Source organism: Coccidioides immitis (assembly GCF_000149335.2).
Source record: "Coccidioides immitis RS genomic scaffold supercont3.2, whole genome shotgun sequence".
NCBI classification, from domain to species: domain Eukaryota; kingdom Fungi; phylum Ascomycota; class Eurotiomycetes; order Onygenales; family Onygenaceae; genus Coccidioides; species Coccidioides immitis.
Window position 1 is genome coordinate 3,504,208 of NW_004504309.1, and position 17,600 is coordinate 3,521,807.

The window sequence follows — 17,600 nt, forward strand, 5'->3', positions numbered from 1 at the left end:
CCATGCTATTAGGAACAACCGCATATTCAAGCGCCGGCGAAGATGCTTCCCACCATCTGCGCTCCCAGCCGGCAAAGTCCACTAATAAGTGGTTGTAGTTAGAGTTTGGCGGAAACATTTCCATATGGCCTCGGCAAAAAATCGATTTTAAGCAGCAGCATCATCATCACGCAGCAATATCCGAAGCTCCCCCCACAACAGTCGAGCAACGCATGATACTGAAGGCATACGGCCACTTTCGTACTATTTCGCCCTGCCTGCCTTGTTTACTTGGACTGGTGAGCATCAAAGGAGAAATCATCCAGAAAGAAGAAAAATAAATTCGTCTCCGACTGGAATATTAACGAAAAAAGCCGACAACAATGCAAGAATTTCTCCAAACCAGCCTTCCTTCCCCGCCATTCTACATAGCCGATGGGATCTCCAATCTCCGCGACGTAGGAGGATACGCCATATCGTCAACAGCCTCCGTAAGACGCAACTTTATTTACCGCTCTGCGCACCTCTCGCGAGCCACGCCCGAAGGCGCAAAAGTGCTTGCCCAACAACTCGGGATTTCCAAGATCTTTGATTTTCGTTCCGTTCCAGAGACATTAAAAAACCCGTCCTGTGAGATTCCCGGCGCAGAGAGGTTGCATGTACCTGTTTTCACGGACCAAGACGCAAGTCCCGAAAGTCTCGCCTTGAGATATAAGCATTATGCTTCTGAAGAGGGACCCAAAGCGTTCATGCATGCGTACAAGGAGATATTGCAGAGTGGAGCAAGCAACGCATTTAAGACTGTTTTTGAACATATCAGAGACCAGCCGAACCAGCCACTGCTCTTCCACTGTACAGGCGGCAAGGATCGAACGGGTGTATTTGCGGCATTGGTCCTGCGTGTTGCCGGGGTACGCGATGACGATGTAATTGGCCAAGAGTATGAGCTCACGGAAGTGGGATTGGGCTCGTTAAGAGAAGAGTTCATACAAAATCTGCTCAAGCATCCTGCTCTGCAAGACGACCCGTCTGGCGCCCATCGAATGACTTCGGCAAAAGCTGAAGCGATAAAAGCAACGCTAGCATGGTTAGATGCTACGTATGGCAGTGTTGAGGGATACATGAAAAAGGCCATTGGCTTTGGGGACGATGATATCGCAAAAATCAGGAAAAATCTTCTCGTGGAAGAAAAGGCAATTCTTTAAGGCAAAATAGAGGATAGAGGCCAAGCGAAAGGCCTGAACTCGCCTTCATGAGACAAGCTAGAAGCGACATGATTATATTAGAGATATGGGATATGACATACCGGGTAGATATGTTGAACGATGGACTTTTATTGATAATCATTTTACCATTTTTCCCAAACTGCGGCAGGAAGTACAGTTCTCATAATCTTCCAGTGTCCGATGGCGCTTTGCGAATGCCACTTTTGGAGCTGGCCAATTTGGTTTTTGTCCAAGATATCCGGATGGCCACTCCCTGCGTTCTTGAATGTATCTTTTTCGATCTCAAATTTAGGGAACATATACGATTCCCTTGACATACTGCCCAAATAATCAGATGTGATCGGTTCTCTAAATTCTAGGGCAGATTCTGTCTTTGTGCAAAAGATAACCATATTCGTGAAGTCACCTGCTGGACCGGCAGTTGGCTGGCCTTCGCGGAAGACCCTGCACGATGGAAAGGCAGCCAATATAGTCCGTACTATCAGACCAGCTGAAGGTAACGTTAGATCACCAGCATAGTTCTGGAGTTTGATAAACAGTTGGTTAGCGTCTCATCCCATCTTATGTCAATGGGCAGGGGAAAGACGAACAATTGCAATAACTCCATCGTCTTGCAGCAAATCAAGCAGTCCGTGCATAAAGTCTAGCGTAAAAAGGTCCGCGGGTTCGACTCCGCCGGTGAAAACATCATGGACGATAAAATCGTAACGAGGGATTGGATCAAGGTTCCTCGTACGTTGGACAAAAGTAACAGCATCCTCAATCACGGTGTTTGCTTTGCTCGGAAACTTGAAATACTCCGTCGCGAGCTGGTGCACTGTCGGATCTATTTCGACAACCGTTGTGTTTATGCCATGGGCAACCAGCGCGGCAGGCGTAGTCCCGATTCCAAGTCCACTTCAGACGCATTAGCTGCGGAAACATGTTTCATGAGGTTCAATCAGCTCACATTACAAGAGCATTGGTGCCAGATCCTGCCCTTCGTGCCTCCCCTTTATCCGTCTTGATTAACCTAACCGACTCTAGCATTGTGAAAACAGCGTACACGGGGTCGCTAACCAGCTGCTTCGGCATACCAGGAGGCGGTATCCATTCCCCACCGAGAAGACTGTGGTCGCACCTCATGACTCTAAAATTAAGCTTCTTGTTTTCCAGCACCGATATGTATCCGGTTAATGAATCCTGACGGTGAAGTAAAACGTAATCATCCGCTCGAAGACTGGTATTCAGTCTCACCGTGGCAAGTCCTGAAGGGACATGAATATTGAATCCAGCGTAAAAGATCAAAGATGGAATGGTAAGTAGAAGCCACTTCGATGGTAGGCATATTGAAAAGAGTGTCGCTATAGCGAATTGAAGGCCTGTACGGGTCATTAAAACGCTTGACCCAATATGCCTAGCCAGATAGCTCCCTGTCATCCTCAAGGTGGTCGTGAACAATATGTAGGATCCCAGAAAGGTCCCATGATCAGCTATCAAACGAGGTCCGCGGCTAAGATCCAACTCCCTCAAGAACATCCCCGCCGAAGTAGCAGAAAGCGCCACCAAGGGATACAGAGTACTTAGCTCCGTGATGAGTGGTCCGAATTCAGGCCCTAGACGACTGCTTTGTTGAAACAAGAAGTATTGGATGGTCGGGATGACCCAAGCAAGCACTGGCAATAGGCTTGCAGGCCTTCCAAAACAAAGAGCCTTGATTTGATTCATCCCCAGCCAGCCTACAAGGGCGGCAATCATTACTCCTTGACGGTGAAAAGAGCTCGCCGGAACAGACCCGTAGACCGGCGACAATGTCAGTTGAGAAACATATGACGAGCTCGCTGCTAAAGCAACAATGGCTATGGCCGTAGCTGCTGATTTCATTGCGTGCTGAGTATCGACTCGTCGACTTCGGGTGTTTGGCCCCGTCCCTTGAGACTTTTTGTTTCCTGAAGCCTCTCCGCCTCCCCGACGCGGCTTGGATCCTGCCATGTTATGTATGTATGGGTTTAGATCCAAGACGGGCGTAGATAGTGGGCGGGAATAACGTGAAGCAGCCCGCTGATGGGCCTAGGCGGAGGAGTTAAAAAAGGAGACAGACACCAAAGAATAGAACGCTCAATTTTAATAGGATCAAATGTCAAAATCTGTATGCGTTAGAATTTGGACCTCCATCTTTGATATTTCGTTGAAGCATGCCGTGGCCACTGAGGTCGTTTCATGTTACACCCTAGAGGTCCACTAACTAGTTAGTTAGTTTAGCTTTCGTAGAAGCTCAGCACCCCAGCATGGCTTCAAGCTCGCGGAATTGCCACGCGACAAGGGCCTAGCCCTGATTACTATTGAGCTCCAAATGCTCTCCATACAATGTCACTCTCGGCTCTCACTTCATATACCGTGAAATCCCGCCGTTCTACATTATGCCATACTTTCCAATGAACACAGAGGCCTTTGTGGTTTCATGCCAACATCCCAGCGCCGACCACGACAATGAGACCTCATCAGACCCGCCTATACATCCTCCAGCATCTATTCAAGTCAAAAACCGCCGGAAGAGATACCTGGAATTACACCCAGAGTATTTCTCTTCTGGCCTCGAGTTAGCTGGTGTGCTTTTGTCTCTGCTTCTGCGAGTGTCGCACAACATACTAACTAGCCCTTTGCGGCGTCTCCAGACCCTCTACTTTACGATCGCTTGATCCGACGATTCCAAACGGCGAGTGAACGAGAAGAAGAGGGCCGTGCAAAGGGCTACTCCGGCGAGCTGGAAGCTGATCTTATGAGAGCCGAACTGAAAATGGAGGCTCTGACGCATCCTGATCCAAACACAACGTTTACTTACTCTCGTGGGCCGCACGGAGAAATTCTGGCTGAAGAGGAGGACGAGATCCCCGCAACTCGAGAAGAGGGAAAAGAGAGGTGGAGATCAGAGATGGAATTGAGATTTCTGAGAGGAGCAGACCAAGATTTTGATTACGCTACTGTCGACGAGTGCGACGACTACGATGACCTAAGTGAGGAGCAGGAGAAGTACTTCGATGAAGAAGAGCCGGAGTGGTTGGTCGAAATGGATGAAAACGGCAATCCAAGACTGCAAGGAGAGACTGGTGTTCAAGACTTCTGAATGCTTCGATTCAACTGCCAACGAGTTATATACCCGCTGGTTCCAGCCGTCTCATTTGGGCCGAAGTGTGGATATTGAGCATCTGCACACTTGAAAAGCTGTATTTGGCTTTTCTGTTAGTGACCATCTCGCCATTGAGAAATAATTCTGAGTTGTCAGGCACCTCAGAAGGGTGTGATCCCGTTTGGGCGTTTGCAATACGCTGTAGAGTGATTGATCGAACACCTAGGAAAGCCAAGGATCGTCAATGCTACCGCTTGCGAACGATAAATGAAAGGATGTCGGGTCGAGGGCTAGTTCCTTGACAAGCACACATCCGAGCGGGCCAGACAATTGGATTTAGGAGCTCATGGCTTTACCTGGAAGATGGTTATACATAGTTATACTCCGTACTGTTGCCTTGTTTATCAGCATGACGGTTGATGCTGTTAACTTCTGATGACGATGATGGCAGCAACAGATCCTTATGCAACATTAAATCACGATGACAAAGACGATTCTAGCTTCGTCCGCTCTGTGAACAAGGTGTCACATAAGGCCTGACATCACGGTGGATTATTAAGAGTCAGCTCATTTTGATACCCAGGTCCGCCAGTACCAAAATTAAGCATGTAGTTCTTCAAGATGATGGGCTGGCTTTATACAGTTTGTGGGATCATCAGGAGAAGTATGTGCAACCAGGCACATGTGACCTCCGATCATTTGCGAGATGGCGATCGATTCTTTCTTGGAATTGTGGATTGTCGGAGCCATTTCGCTGGCGTAAGGCTCCGCATACGGATGTTTCCCTATGTACAGGAGCACGGAGTAGCTGGTTGCATTTTTCTCATCGAACGACCGCGAGACCTGGAATCGGGCCCTAGTGCTTTTGTCACGGCAAAGGAGTTCGTCCTTGCTAGACCGGAACACCGAAAGCGAGGATTGTTTCCTAGATTCAACGGATTAGCCGTCATATCTCCTCCAAAGCTTCAGGTCATGCTATCCCAGCGACTCAGGAGGTCAGCCCGGCATGGTTCCCCAGCCGTCGCTTGACGGACGGAGTAAGTACATGCGCCAGGGAGGACAGGCAACTCCCCAGCCTTTCAATACCAGTCCGTTCCATACGGTCGATACGCAATTCCAATACCATACCGGCCGATGTTCAGACGTGACGATACGTCTGTGGGAAACAATACGGAGGTGACGAGGGCGGTACTCTCAGCCCTTGGCCGTGTCACCCACCCGCTCCCCCCGTTTCTCGTTTCCGGCGACTCCTTTCTTTTCCACCCTGCCTTGGCACACAGCGCATCGTACGTCCTTCGAGAAAATCTTGGCGCAAATCTCCTCTCTTGGCGCCCTCTCGACGTGGTGACGAATCGCACGGAGCCAATCGGCACCGTCAGACGGCCACCTTGCTGATCTTGGCCTTTTCTCAGTCAAAGAACCGCCTGTGCAACGCCCTCGTCTGGACCTTTGGTCTCTACGTTATAGCCTCAGTACTGCTTGGCGACCCTGTCGACGGCTGGTTGTTGCTTTTTCATTCTGGACTGTGGCCGGCAGACGATGCAGGCGCCCAAGGGATCACTGTCTTGGCGCTGTCTGCCATTTAAGCTCTGCGGTGATCTGCTATTAGTTCCATCGCCAAGGGCAGAGTTGTCAGCCTGGGCTTTGACAAAGCAAGCCTCCACGACATCATTCCTTCTTGTGTTTTGAAGCCATCCATCTTCTGCAAGGTGTACATATTTTTATCTTAACCGCATGTTCGGCGATCAATGAGGCTTTTTGGAGAATTGCGAGCGCTCGCCTCTCCTTTCGACTCAGCCACTGCGAGGGCGTTACCGCCTCGAAGACACCATGCTAGAGAGTTTTTGCCAATTGCTCGGCATTTTTCAAGGCGTAGATTATGAACTAATTTGCCTAGCGTCCAATGTTTCGTTTGATCATTCTCATTTCACTTGGCGGCACATGAGCATCTCGGCCAGAGAGGTATTGTCCCATGTCGCAACCAGGCCAGTACAGCGAATTATACGTACATCATATGCTGATATCTTCTTGACGGACATCCTTTGGAAGCATTGTGTGGGCTGTGTATCTCTACTTGAAAGGTGCAACACAGTCGCGTTTCTGCCCTGTTTTGTGTGCCGCACGTGTCCACACAGCCTTGCAACTACCCAGATTTCGTCTTGTTAGCTGACGAGCTTCGTAGAGGGCACAAGGGCTCCGTCCCCCACACAAAACGCAACGGTCACTTGCATGGGAGCGTGGCCCGTGTGTAGATATCTATTGGACTTCGCCGGGGCACGGCGATACATTGGCGCACTTTCTCGCGAACGGGGGCTACTGCCGGGATTTTGTCTTTGTGTTCTTCTTTTGGAGACTTGGCGGCTCTCACTCTTTATGAAAATCTTCGATTATACAGCGGCTCATATGGTGACGAATCGTTGTTGCAAATAAATCGAGGCTTATCACTTTAGTCTGTTTCATTTTCATGTTGACGGATGAAGTCGACGGCGATGAAACCTGAGCGGGTGGTCCCGCATGCCTTCTCGGTTCATCTCGAGCTCACGGTTAAACCCATAATCCAAGGAGCACATGCATTCCGCCAGGCCGGCCCTGTCAGGCGCGCGGAAAAAGGGAAATCGCTCGTTCAGGACAAGCCTCCTTACATTTCCATCCTTGGGATGAGGATCACAAGGGAAAGGGGGAGGAAGAAAAGGCAGCTATCCTTACCTTTTCCGACTTAACAACCACCCCATTCATCGCTGAAACTTCAATCATCAACCTGTAATAGTGTTTTCAACATGCACCTCTGCCGAAGTCACACAGCCCACCCACACGCCTACACACACAAGCGCGGTGGCGATCTGCAAAGTACACAGTAGCATTTTCCTCATCAGGGAATGCTCTCTCCGCGTTGTGTAAACTGTGTTCATCCCGCGGAAAAAAAGTACGACGAACCAGCAGGCCAGTTCATAGACAAATTTCAGATAGGCTGCATGATGGTGGAGAGGGGGGAAAAAAAAGAAAAAGAAGAAGAAAAATGGGATGACAAGGCGCAGGTCATCGGGCGGCAGATCAGAACCGGCATTTCGCTCCCAAGATCGTCAAGAAGGCGACGAGACAGGGTAACTCACTCATTGCTGCAGACAAAGACATTTTTTGCCTTGGCGCGCGCGAAGCTGGCGTCGAGCTATATGCTTGGGGAACCACTGTTATACAGCTGAGCATGACGCAGCTCGCCAATGCTGACAAGAATCCAAGAATATCTTCTCCCATTTCGTCTGCGTACCGCAGACATGTATTAGCTGCTTTGTAGACACCAAGATAAGTCAAAAAAAAGGAGACAGCTGGGCGGGAAAGGTATAAAAAAGTGAAGTGATTTGCAAGTCAGCAGCATGGACTGGGTAGGAAAACATGTCTAATCGGCTCGAATATATTATAATTATATTTTCCCCACCCCTGTCAAAAACAAGAAAACCAAGTACAATATAATGCTGCATCAAAGTAAAAAAAATCGATTAAAGAATGCAATCATAACAAGTTTACCACTCCAGCAGCCAAAGTATCCGTAAACCAGTAATAAACATGCTGCAAAGCTAAAACTCACATAGGACAGAGGTGGAAAACATTATGCCTTATCATGCCAAGCAAACAACCACCTCTGACAAAGAATTTTCGGAAGAATGTATGTCAGGTACGCTCTGAAATAACAAAGGGAACTTTTTGTATGACGAGGGCTGAGGAAAGATGATTGCTCTCCGGGCAAGGAGTAGGTAGAGCAACAAGTGTGAACCTGGTGAGTCTGGGCCAAGATGGATAAGTGCACCGCCAACAAAAGGGATAGACACGCATTGAAAGAATAAAGCCATTGTGCTGAAACAAGAAGCCGTATCAGATGCATAGCAAAGCACCGACCCAAGGACATCATCACGAAGAAACAGATAGCAATAGGGGATGAATGTCAAACCCACTCAGCCCATCCAGTAGGTAAATATCAACAAGAATTTAAAGTTAATCCAGGCTCCAAATCAGAAAGTCGTAGAGACGGAGGTCATCAAATTCGACGAGTTTAGTCGCTTAAAGTCTCGACATGTCGGTCCTTAGTTTGAAACCATTCGATGACCCCGGTTCATCTCGTCATTAATATCCCTCTCCCATATCAAACCGGTGCTGCGGGAGATACTTTTTCTCCGGTGGAAAATGGTGATGAATCTTTTGTACCACCATCTTGTTAGCGAGCTTACAGCTTCCCTTGCCGGCTGCGTCAATGCCGGTGACCACTTTTGAAGGATCTTTGACACGATCTGGTGAGCAGCATTCGATGGTCTTAAAGTACCGATCGCTCATGACTTCGGCGACCGTGATTCTCTTGGTCGGATCTGGGTGCAACATTCGAAGTAAGAGGCGTTTCATGCCGGAATGGTTCAAACGTCTAAAAATAGGCCCGCAATTAGGCGCTTTGTCATCCGTTACCAGTCCCTCAGGATCAGCCTGAAGAAAGGTTTGCCATCCTTCGAAAAATCTCGCGTAGTTAGTGTATTTGTTGTCAGCTGCGGGCCACGGGTTCCCTCGGTAATTAAGTGTAAGGTAGACGATCGCACAGGACCAAATATCCAGAGGTCGAGGATCATAATCACCTACAGCATTGTAAGCGATTGAACGAAAAACAAAAAAAATTGGAATAATAAATTACCTTTCTTGGCCAAAACCTCAGGAGCGATATATGGCAAGCTACCGCAAATTCCGGGAGCACACAGGCGGACTTCGCCCATGTTTTTGCCACAGATGCCACCTGCAGAGCGCAAGCCTGGATGTATCCCACTGAACACTTCAGACACACCAAAATCAGTGATCTTGATGTAGCCATCATCAGACAATAACAGATTTTCCAGTTTAATATCACGATGGGCAATGCCATTTTCGTGCAGGTATCCGACACCCCGCATTATTTGCTTGAAAAAGCAAGCATTATCCCGAGGAGTAAGGTAGTCCTTTTGCACCAATGAAAATAGTTCTCCGTAGGAACAATACTCCATCACATGATTCCATCGGCCATTGTGGGTGCAAAGGCGGAATGTCTTCACAATGTTCGGGTGGTCTAGGCTGTTTGCGATGCTAAACTCCGACTTGACCTTTTGTTCATACTCCTGTTCATCCTCTTTCTGACCGCGTTTTCTGAACTCCTTCACAGCGTAAGGCACATCCTTGTCACCGCTCTTGCGATACATGATCTTTACGGTTGCAGTCGCGCCTTTGCCAACCTCTTTGCCCCTCCGTCCCGGAAGTCTACTGGAGTTGGTATACTCCTCGTGCAAGTCGCAAGTATCAACAAAGAACCCATCTGGAAGGCTCGCGCTCATGCGTCGCGCTTTCAAGCCGGCTCCCGACACTGCGGGTATCGAAAATCCTGGTCGCTCTGGCTGTCTATGGACATCACCCAGGCTGGGTGATCGTATTCTTGTCTCCTCTCGATGAGGCTTGGGAGTAGGAGCGAATATGATCTTACTTCGTTCTCTTAGGCTCAATCCAGTAGACGATCGCATGGGTTTTTTGTATGGTATTCCATCCGTTTGCGACATCCCTAACGTCGGGTTCAAACCAGCGTTGATCGTACTGGACGGCGATGCAGGCGATGGTGGGGAGTTGGAATGGGTTGTTGTGGGAGAGTGTTGCGCGGTTGAACTGACAGAATTCTTGCGTAGTGATGAGAAGAGGCCAGATTTCGAATACGTGGGGCTAGGATTGTTCGGCTCTATCGCCTGTTCGTCTGCAGAAAGCGAGTTTGACCGACGGAATAACGACTTGAGAGATTTGGAGGCGGATTTTAGGTGCGAAGAACGACGGCGGGGAGACGTCCCAGCGTGTGAACGATCAGGAGATTTCGTGCCAGATGGGGCGGAAGGAGGAGTTGCGGTTGTGTTGATGATTAAAGGGTGTGGGAGAGCAGCTTGTTTAAGAGAGGAGTTGGCGGCCGATTTGGGGTTGCGGTACATATGAGGAGGAGTGGTGCTTCTCGGAGTGATAGGTTCAAGTGGTTCGCTTGCGGTCTCTTCATCTTCTTCTCGGATAGCATCTGGGATATCAGAGGCGCGAAGGGGTTCGGGCATCTCAAGAGCTGGACCTGGGGTAAGAGTCAGGATGACAGGCGATTCTGTGCCTGAGTTGTTCGTATATTCCTCCATGACCCTGGAATCTTGGAGAGATGGACACACTGCCTGGGTCCGACCTCGGTTCGGCATGGTAGGAGCAACAAATCTTCGAATATTCGACTGGCAGCCTACGGTCCCTCAACCTCCCAAGCGACGCTTTATCTCAATCGACCTACACCCAAACCCAGTGCTTCTCAATCCTCTTTCTTCTTCAACTAGAGTGGCGTGCAGGCTGACAAGAAACAACGACAACAGGGAGGATCCGGATTATCGAAGGGCCAGGAGCACAAACGGGGGATATATGATGTCTTGATCACCAGTGACGAGCTAGGACAAACAGGCCACAACGCAGACAGAGACTACTGCCTTTGAAGTGAGCTGACGCGGCCAGAAGCCGAGAGAAGGAGTAATAGGGCGAAGGAGAAGGTTCGTCGGGATATCTTATCCATCGAATGCAGGACCGGATGGCTTAGGCAGTGTACGGAGTAGTGCGGCGGAGTATCAAAAGCCTGCAATATGGGATGCAAGAAGTGGAGAGAGACAAGGGCTGCGAGAATTTGCAAAATAGATAGTATGATCAGATATATGGAGAGAAAGGGAGAGAGAGCTGGAAGGGCAGACAAGGACACGGGAAAGCGAGGAGGAGAGGAAAAGCGAGAACGAGAGAGAGGGACAAGGGAACCGCAGGATCTTGGAGGGGAAGTCTCCAGCACAGGGGATGGGGGCTGTAACTCTCGGTTTAGCGTTTCCCACCAAAACCCAGCGCAGGGGGGAGGAAGAGCCGGCGCGCGGCTTTGGGGGGAGGCCTTGGCCCGGTGGCTAGGGACCGGTTAAGGTTATGACGGGGAAAAATATGTAATGATGATGCGGTAAGGTAACGGAATCCACTCCCTGGGCGTAATTATCGACGATCGTGTCCTCCTGGAGATATACTCCGCACCAGCGAGCTGTCCACGAACAACCCTCACAACGGGGAAAAACGATCGTCGTAATGTATTTTATCGTGGTAAAGTCACTATCTCTATACCGCCCGGAACACCGTATGGATGCTGACCGTGTTTTCAACTGGGATGTGTGATCCTTTGGCAGCGTTGGAGAGTTCGCGATCGATCCTCTTATACGTATTCACCTCCTGTTCGAGGTGGACTTTGCGATGATTTCGTTGTGTACATATGAAGCTTGGCGGCGATATACCGCGGATACCAGTTGTTCGGGATGTCGATGCCAGGTAGTTAGGGGAAACGGGATTGGCGGTCGGCCGAGTTGCGCAACGGAAGCTCGTTACCTGGTTCTGCACCGAACGCCGCTTGTCAAGGGGATGATGGGTCGACGAATGAGTGGTTGATTCAATGTCAGAATGACCCAGGAGAATATCCCTCTGGTCAAGTCACTTTTATTAAGGTGTTTGATTATATATGGAGTAAGAGCAGTATGCTCTTGGGAAAGATGGAGAATTACGGAGACGTTGTAGAATGGATAAGCGCCTGGCTGTGGATCTCCTGACGCCTGAGATCAACCGGCCCTTTTATCTTCTGAGCCATTGCTATGGTTTCTTTGTTTTTTTTCCCTCCTCCATCCTCCGCATGCCGGGCCCTGGTTTTGATTGCCCGGCCGCTTCTTGTTGCTTTGCTGACGAAACTCGTAGCGGAGCCGAGACGACCTTACCCGCGGCAGCAGCCAAGGCGTAGAAGTGCCACTTGTCTCCCGTTCAATCTTTTCTATTGTTGCTCCCTTGTTACGCGGCAAGGCCTTTCCATCCCAAGACAATCCTTCCGTCCAATCTTGGCTCTCTTAGGTGTGCGCTGGGCATCCTGGTTCCGCTCTGCGGTCGATCATGACAGTTCAGGCTGCGCGCTATTTTCTTTTCAGGCTAACAATTAGAGTTGAAGATGAACTTGCATCCCCACATTCATAATTCTTTTTTTGGGTGAAGTTGCCAGGGAACATGTCTGCACTGTGAGGCACGGGAAAATAGTGCCGAGAGGTTATTGAGATACATTACGGCCCTTACGGTACATTACTGAACTGTTCTGTTCCATGACACTACCTTACCACCACCCTGTCATGTCCGTTTCCAAGACCCAAAAAAAAAAAAAAAATAATCGCCATCTCCCCAACCAACCTTGAAACAAATCAATTTGTCCTGTCCAGAGTACATGCTGGACAGCGGCCCAGTCTCGATTCCTTTCACTTCCAGACTCCAAGATCCTGAGTTTCAGTGAGCTCGGGTTGAAACGCCCTGGAACCCTGGCTCCAGGAAGCTACATGGATATGTTCCGCGAGCATTGAGCTATCGGTGCTTGCTTGCAAGCCATCCTGTACGGAGTCCTGTTCAAACATACATAAAGCATCGATGCCATTCCCGTTCAGATCGAGCATAATCGAACAGGATTGAATCTCAGGTAGTCATGCTCGCAGCGTATTTTTTCTAAAACTGACAGAGTTCTCGGGCCTGACTCCATTTTCAGGCATTGAATGCCACTCTTTTCGAGCTTGGGCATTCTTTTCTTTCGCTCAGTCGCCTTTGGTAAACACCGCACCTGCCCGGTGTTTGCTCCACCTCAATCCCATGCTTTTTCGTTGCAGCTATCCGGGAAGGGTAACGTCTCACACGAGCTCGAAGCCGAGTTGCATATTCATCCTCGTGTCGCCTGGACATTCAAAACAGAGCCTTTTTCTTTTTCTTTTTCTTTTTTTTTTTTTTTTTTTTTTTTTTTTTTTTTTGGTTTTTCCCTTCTTCATTGCAGAAAAGACAAAAGATGAATTACTTGTTCTGACTCATCCCCACAATGATAATTTGCATAGTTATTGAAAACAAACTTGCAGTAACCGTTCAGTTTTCCACTGTCAAGCTCAAAATGATTGCACACGATTCGCTGCCACGCATCTTGTGAGCTCCATTAAATGGCTTGCTGGACTTTTCTTCACCTTAGCTGACTTGAGTTAGGCTGTTCCAGCGCCCCTGTCGAACATAAGCGGTATTTGACCGGCTCCGCTTCCCAGTGGTGAAAAGGTTCCTGCGGTTATTAATTATTACCGCCGTCCTCCCCACAAATAACAATTATCAAAGAATAATCCCACACCTTTTTCTTTTCTGTCTTCGTGGACAGTTATTATTGACGTTCGGCCAGGGGCCTATGTTTGGGACTATTTTTGCGTTGAACAATGACTTTCCGGCTCCAAGCGGTGGTCTCAGCCAACCACTGCGTCATGACAGAGCGACATCTCGTCCTCTCACCGCTACTATTTTTCCCTCCGAGCAAATCAAGCACCTGCGGCTTCATCGGTTTCGCTCACGTGGAACACGTCTCGGCCTTCTACGGCTGAAGGGCATTTTTCGCGGCGAATCGTCTACAATTTCATATTGTTGTAATGTTAAACCCGAGCTCAGCAGGAAAAATAAAATAAAATAAAAAGTAAATAAATCCATGCACCCGTCTATGTACATTGGACGCCTAAGAGGCCGGGGGATCTGCGCGCTGTATCGGTTCCCAGACAAGAGTTGGGTAGGTGTCACGTTTGCGAGGCACATTTGACAATTCACCAAGGATTGACGAAAATCGACCGGCTGCTAGATAGGAAATTACTGTCTCAAGAAACCAAGATTCGTACGTATGATAGCACCGAAGCATGCACGCGCACACATGCAAGTCCGAAGCTACTCGGAAACATTCCCCTAAGTGGCTACCCAGAGCGATCACTTCAAAAATTTAAATTTCATTCGAGAGGTTGAGGGAGCCCAGGTTTGGATAGGACTAAACTCAGGGATTTTTCTCCGTACTCCGTATGCAGATTTCCCTTTCGCACGATTTCTTGCGCATCTCTTGCTTCGCCAAGCTGTCAGCCAAGGTGACATTGAGGTCGATCGCAAACCACCCGAGAGATTCGCGTTCCGGTCCGAATATAACACTCTTCCAATTTGGGCGGTTTGACGGACGCTGGGTGCTTGGAGGATCAGATTCGGGATTGTGAAGAATGAGCTGTCACCAAGCGATAACCATCGAGATGAAACCTTGGGCTTTGGTTGCTCCGATCATCGCCTATTTCGTAGGCCTTTCAAGAATGAAGCCGGGATGAACCCTAAGGACAAGAAATGGGCAAAGGCGAGTATGTCCTTCCCGTGCGTTGCGCATGCACTTCCTGATACTGAGAGGCGCATGTCAACAATACATGGGACTCCCGTGGGTTCCGTCAATGCCCTCTATACTCCCGGTTCCACACATCATACCTGTTTAGCGCCAGACACCCCGCCGCAAATGACAAAATGTGAAGGTGCTTGTGAGCGTTTAATAACCCGACAAAGGGGTTCTCCCACTTCGCGTGCATAGACCTAAAGAGGAGTTATCTGTGATCATTATTCCGAGGTTACCTAATGGTGTCTCCTTTTTGGCTCGAGTATCATTTAGAAAACGGGCATTTGCCGCATTATATTGAAGCACTGCAGCACGATGATCCCAGTATGCCATTTTGGCCCCGGCGCAGCTGGCCCAAGCTCTCGCAAATCCAAGTTAGGCTCCTTCCCCCTTGCTATGGGTAGTTAACACTTGATCCGAGCAGCGCCGGCTTTGGGTACCTAGGCAAGACCGTTGTGATCCCAGGCATCCAGACGCGGGTCCTTTGCACGCTGGTTATCGACTCAAGCATACTCTCTCTCAATCTCATGGGGAATAACAGGAATGGTATATCCTACGGCGCATGCCTTCGGAGCATCACGGATTGTATCTGCTTTCCCATCGACCTAGGTAGAGAGAGCTTCCGTGTCCTCTGCAGAGGGTAAAAGTAAGAAACCTGTTCCATTCGGAAGTAACGATTTTCATCCGTTTCTCCCAACTCTCCGGGCCAGCAGCTCCCCTGGCTCTGGCGCCTCACTTTGGTTGAAATCCCACACAGAGAGGTTGATTACAGGATACGGGTGGATTACAGCATCCAAGTCCCACCGATACGGCTTGTTACTGGCGGCTGCGAGGCTGACCGGGCAGAAAACAGTGCGTCATTTTTTTCGAATCGCACGGCACCGCAGCAGGCTTGGCTTGCGATCGAACTATTGGCCTCACGTGATCCACGTGCCTGTCTTCAGTTGGGGGTTGCGTTACCTTACATTACATACCGTTACACGACTCGCCAGCCAATCACACGCAACACCTCGGCAACAAAATCGCTTCGATTACCGTTTCTAGAGTCTTACCATTTGCGGCTAGCGGCAACCTGCTGGATTATGTAACAGCGGCTATTCCGAGATTTTTGCGTTGATCTGGAATCGCTCTGCGACGAAGACAACGGGAATCCGAATTCCAATACAATCGCAAGAACAATGGAGAGGTGAAACAACCTTCTGGCTCTTGAATGTGACCTCAGACGACGTCGTCATCGAGAGTCCTTGAATTCGAACCCAACCCCCCTCATCTTCCTCTCCCCCCCTCCCCCAAAAAGAAAAAGGACCCGCGCACTTAAAGCACAGACCCATTCTAAACTCGTCTGCTTCATGCACCTGTACGTCAGAATCGAAGCCAAGCCTTGCAAGCGCGGCTTGCTTGCATAATTGGACGAACATCAACAGTGGCCGGTCCTCCTCTTGAATCCGGGGAAACGAAGACGCGCTGGGGCCACCCACGTGCCCTCCTGCTTGTGTGGGATTCGCAAAGTCAGCAGAAGGAAGGACGAGGCCCTTTTGACTGCCAGCAAAGGCCTCTTGGACATATAACTATCCCAGGCCCCTTCTCCAGCGGCACTGAGTCCAGACCAGTCTGAAGACAATCATCGTGAGGGTCAGATGACAGAAAGGGCTGCTTGTGGTGGTGTTCAGCTGGGCGATGCTGCAGCCGCGGTTTGTTGGGTTTCGCCATCCCATTTGTTTCTTCCTCCTGGCGATGTCGGGATGAGGCATCCAGTTATTGCTTGTTTCGGATTTTGGAAGCGGTGAAAGTTAAAGCTAAAAATTTTGGGACGGTTGGGAAGTCATTTTTTCCCCACGAAAAAGTCAGGGGAAAGTGAAGGGCTCTGCTCAAAACGGCGACAAATCATCGCTACAGCTTAAATCATTACTTGAAAGGGAGTCGACCTTCCAGCCAATGCTCTACGGTTTAATTGACTAACTTCACGCCGGCGAAACGCCGTCATGGGGAGTCGCCGAGCTTCTCTCACAAAGGCTGATTTATCCCCAACACGGTAATTCCGGAAACACTTACCTAAACAGAGCCTGCAGCCAACCAGTTGCTCAGACATCGCTGGAAAGGAACGATTATTTTCTTGCATTTCCGCGGATGGCGCAACAGGCCTTCATTTCTTCGGTCGCCGGGGTTACATCAACCACCGACACGGGATTATGTAACTTGTCAGGCCCCGAAACGTGCCGTCGCTCTTGAGAAATAGCAGCTTTCGTCTTCAGTACTCCGTATATCCTCAAGATCTCGTACTCCGTACAGGATACTGCTACATAGGCATCTCTTAGGCAGTACGCCGTAGGCCCTTGACTTCTTCTCTCCGCTCATGGCCCAAGGTCCGAAGAAGGAACCATCAGGACAAGCTGTCTGACAACTCCGCTGTGCTTGGAAACGCTTGGGACGCTCCGCCAAGCGGAATTTCAAGACAATGCAGGTGCTCTGCAGCCGTGAGATGTGCGCGATCCATACGCGCATCCATATGCATTGGGGCCACGAGGTGTTTACTGTTGATTCCAGTTAAATCACAAAGGAGTAAGAAAGATGAGACGAATGGGTCAAAGAAAGTCAGGTAGCAATTTCGCCTTTTTTTTTGGGGGGTTCTTGCGCCCAGTTAACTACGTGGCATGTTCGGAGTATCCACCATGAAGAATTGCCGCTCGAATTATTCACGGGTGTTTGGGCTTTTTGCCCACTTTCTCAATCACTATTCCAACTTCGGGCATTTCAGGAACCCGGGGAATATATGAGAAACGTTGCAAAAATTTTGTCGAGCAATGTTCCATGGGAAATGTCTTTTGCTCTATTCTGCAGAACCTTGCTCTTCGGCCCGTTTGCTTCCTTACCTTTTTTTTTTTCCTTGCCGGGTTTGGTAACCCTGCTCGCTTGAGCAAGGCCTTTGAAACCAGAGAATTTACTCAGGTTTCCCGGATTGAGCTTATAAACCGGCCGATAGGTTGTCATGAAAACTTTACTGAGCTGTGAGCTACTGAGCCGATTTCGATAG

General features: G+C 49.3%; 8 protein-coding genes across 8 annotated transcripts; 5 read left to right on the forward strand and 3 right to left on the reverse strand.

Annotated features, from left to right (window-relative positions):
• Positions 1-362: 362 nt before the first annotated feature.
• Positions 363-1,184, forward strand: CIMG_06785 (uncharacterized protein; the record flags this gene model as incomplete). The annotated part of the gene is made up of 1 exon (XM_001242888.1): positions 363-1,184. The coding sequence occupies one exon, from the start codon at positions 363-365 to the stop codon at positions 1,182-1,184; it is 822 nt and encodes a 273-aa protein (XP_001242889.1).
• Positions 1,185-1,241: 57 nt separating this feature from the next.
• Positions 1,242-3,176, reverse strand: CIMG_06786 (spermine/spermidine synthase; the record flags this gene model as incomplete). Its single annotated transcript, XM_001242889.2, has 3 exons — positions 1,242-1,726; positions 1,796-2,102; positions 2,155-3,176. The coding sequence occupies 3 exons, from the start codon at positions 3,174-3,176 to the stop codon at positions 1,328-1,330; spliced, it is 1,728 nt and encodes a 575-aa protein (XP_001242890.2). The 3' UTR covers positions 1,242-1,327.
• A 356-nt stretch (positions 3,177-3,532) lies between these two features.
• On the forward strand, positions 3,533-4,815 carry CIMG_06787 (uncharacterized protein). Its single transcript, XM_001242890.2, has 2 exons — positions 3,533-3,791; positions 3,860-4,815. The coding sequence occupies exons 1-2, from the start codon at positions 3,605-3,607 to the stop codon at positions 4,306-4,308; spliced, it is 636 nt and encodes a 211-aa protein (XP_001242891.1). The 5' UTR covers positions 3,533-3,604; the 3' UTR covers positions 4,309-4,815.
• Positions 4,816-4,911: 96 nt separating this feature from the next.
• Positions 4,912-6,350, reverse strand: CIMG_06788 (uncharacterized protein; the record flags this gene model as incomplete). Its single annotated transcript, XM_001242891.2, has 5 exons — positions 4,912-5,236; positions 5,440-5,718; positions 5,788-5,900; positions 6,043-6,144; positions 6,321-6,350. The coding sequence occupies 5 exons, from the start codon at positions 6,348-6,350 to the stop codon at positions 4,912-4,914; spliced, it is 849 nt and encodes a 282-aa protein (XP_001242892.2).
• A 1,193-nt stretch (positions 6,351-7,543) lies between these two features.
• Positions 7,544-11,044, reverse strand: CIMG_06790 (HAL protein kinase). Its single transcript, XM_001242893.2, has 2 exons — positions 8,981-11,044; positions 7,544-8,924 (listed from the first exon to the last, which is right to left on the reverse strand). The coding sequence occupies exons 1-2, from the start codon at positions 10,524-10,526 to the stop codon at positions 8,428-8,430; spliced, it is 2,043 nt and encodes a 680-aa protein (XP_001242894.1). The 5' UTR covers positions 10,527-11,044; the 3' UTR covers positions 7,544-8,427.
• CIMG_06791 (uncharacterized protein) lies at positions 10,690-11,591 on the forward strand. Its single transcript, XM_001242894.2, has one exon. It carries the CDS (start codon positions 10,953-10,955, stop codon positions 11,268-11,270), a length of 318 nt encoding a protein of 105 aa, XP_001242895.1. The 5' UTR covers positions 10,690-10,952; the 3' UTR covers positions 11,271-11,591.
• A 35-nt stretch (positions 11,592-11,626) lies between these two features.
• CIMG_13082 (uncharacterized protein) lies at positions 11,627-12,340 on the forward strand. The gene has a single exon (XM_004445352.1). The coding sequence runs from the start codon at positions 11,982-11,984 to the stop codon at positions 12,315-12,317; it is 336 nt and encodes a 111-aa protein (XP_004445409.1). The 5' UTR covers positions 11,627-11,981; the 3' UTR covers positions 12,318-12,340.
• Positions 12,341-13,864: 1,524 nt separating this feature from the next.
• On the forward strand, positions 13,865-14,764 carry CIMG_13083 (uncharacterized protein; the record flags this gene model as incomplete). The annotated part of the gene is made up of 5 exons (XM_004445353.1): positions 13,865-13,942; positions 14,012-14,048; positions 14,229-14,331; positions 14,488-14,543; positions 14,673-14,764. 5 exons carry the CDS (start codon positions 13,865-13,867, stop codon positions 14,762-14,764), a joined length of 366 nt encoding a protein of 121 aa, XP_004445410.1.
• Positions 14,765-17,600: the final 2,836 nt, after the last annotated feature.

Coding starts and splice junctions, on each gene's coding strand:
- CIMG_13082 (XM_004445352.1), top strand. CDS start 11,982: ATGGTTTCTTTGTTTTTTTTCCCTCCTCCATCCTCCGCATGCCGGGCC.
- CIMG_06787 (XM_001242890.2), top strand. CDS start 3,605: ATGCCATACTTTCCAATGAACACAGAGGCCTTTGTGGTTTCATGCCAA. Junction 3,792..3,859: donor TTCTGGCCTCGAGTTAGCTG/GTGTGCTTTTGT, acceptor CGGCGTCTCCAG/ACCCTCTACTTTACGATCGC.
- CIMG_06790 (XM_001242893.2), bottom strand. CDS start 10,526: ATGCCGAACCGAGGTCGGACCCAGGCAGTGTGTCCATCTCTCCAAGAT. Junction 8,925..8,980: donor TGAGGTTTTGGCCAAGAAAG/GTAATTTATTAT, acceptor ACAATGCTGTAG/GTGATTATGATCCTCGACCT.
- CIMG_06791 (XM_001242894.2), top strand. CDS start 10,953: ATGGGATGCAAGAAGTGGAGAGAGACAAGGGCTGCGAGAATTTGCAAA.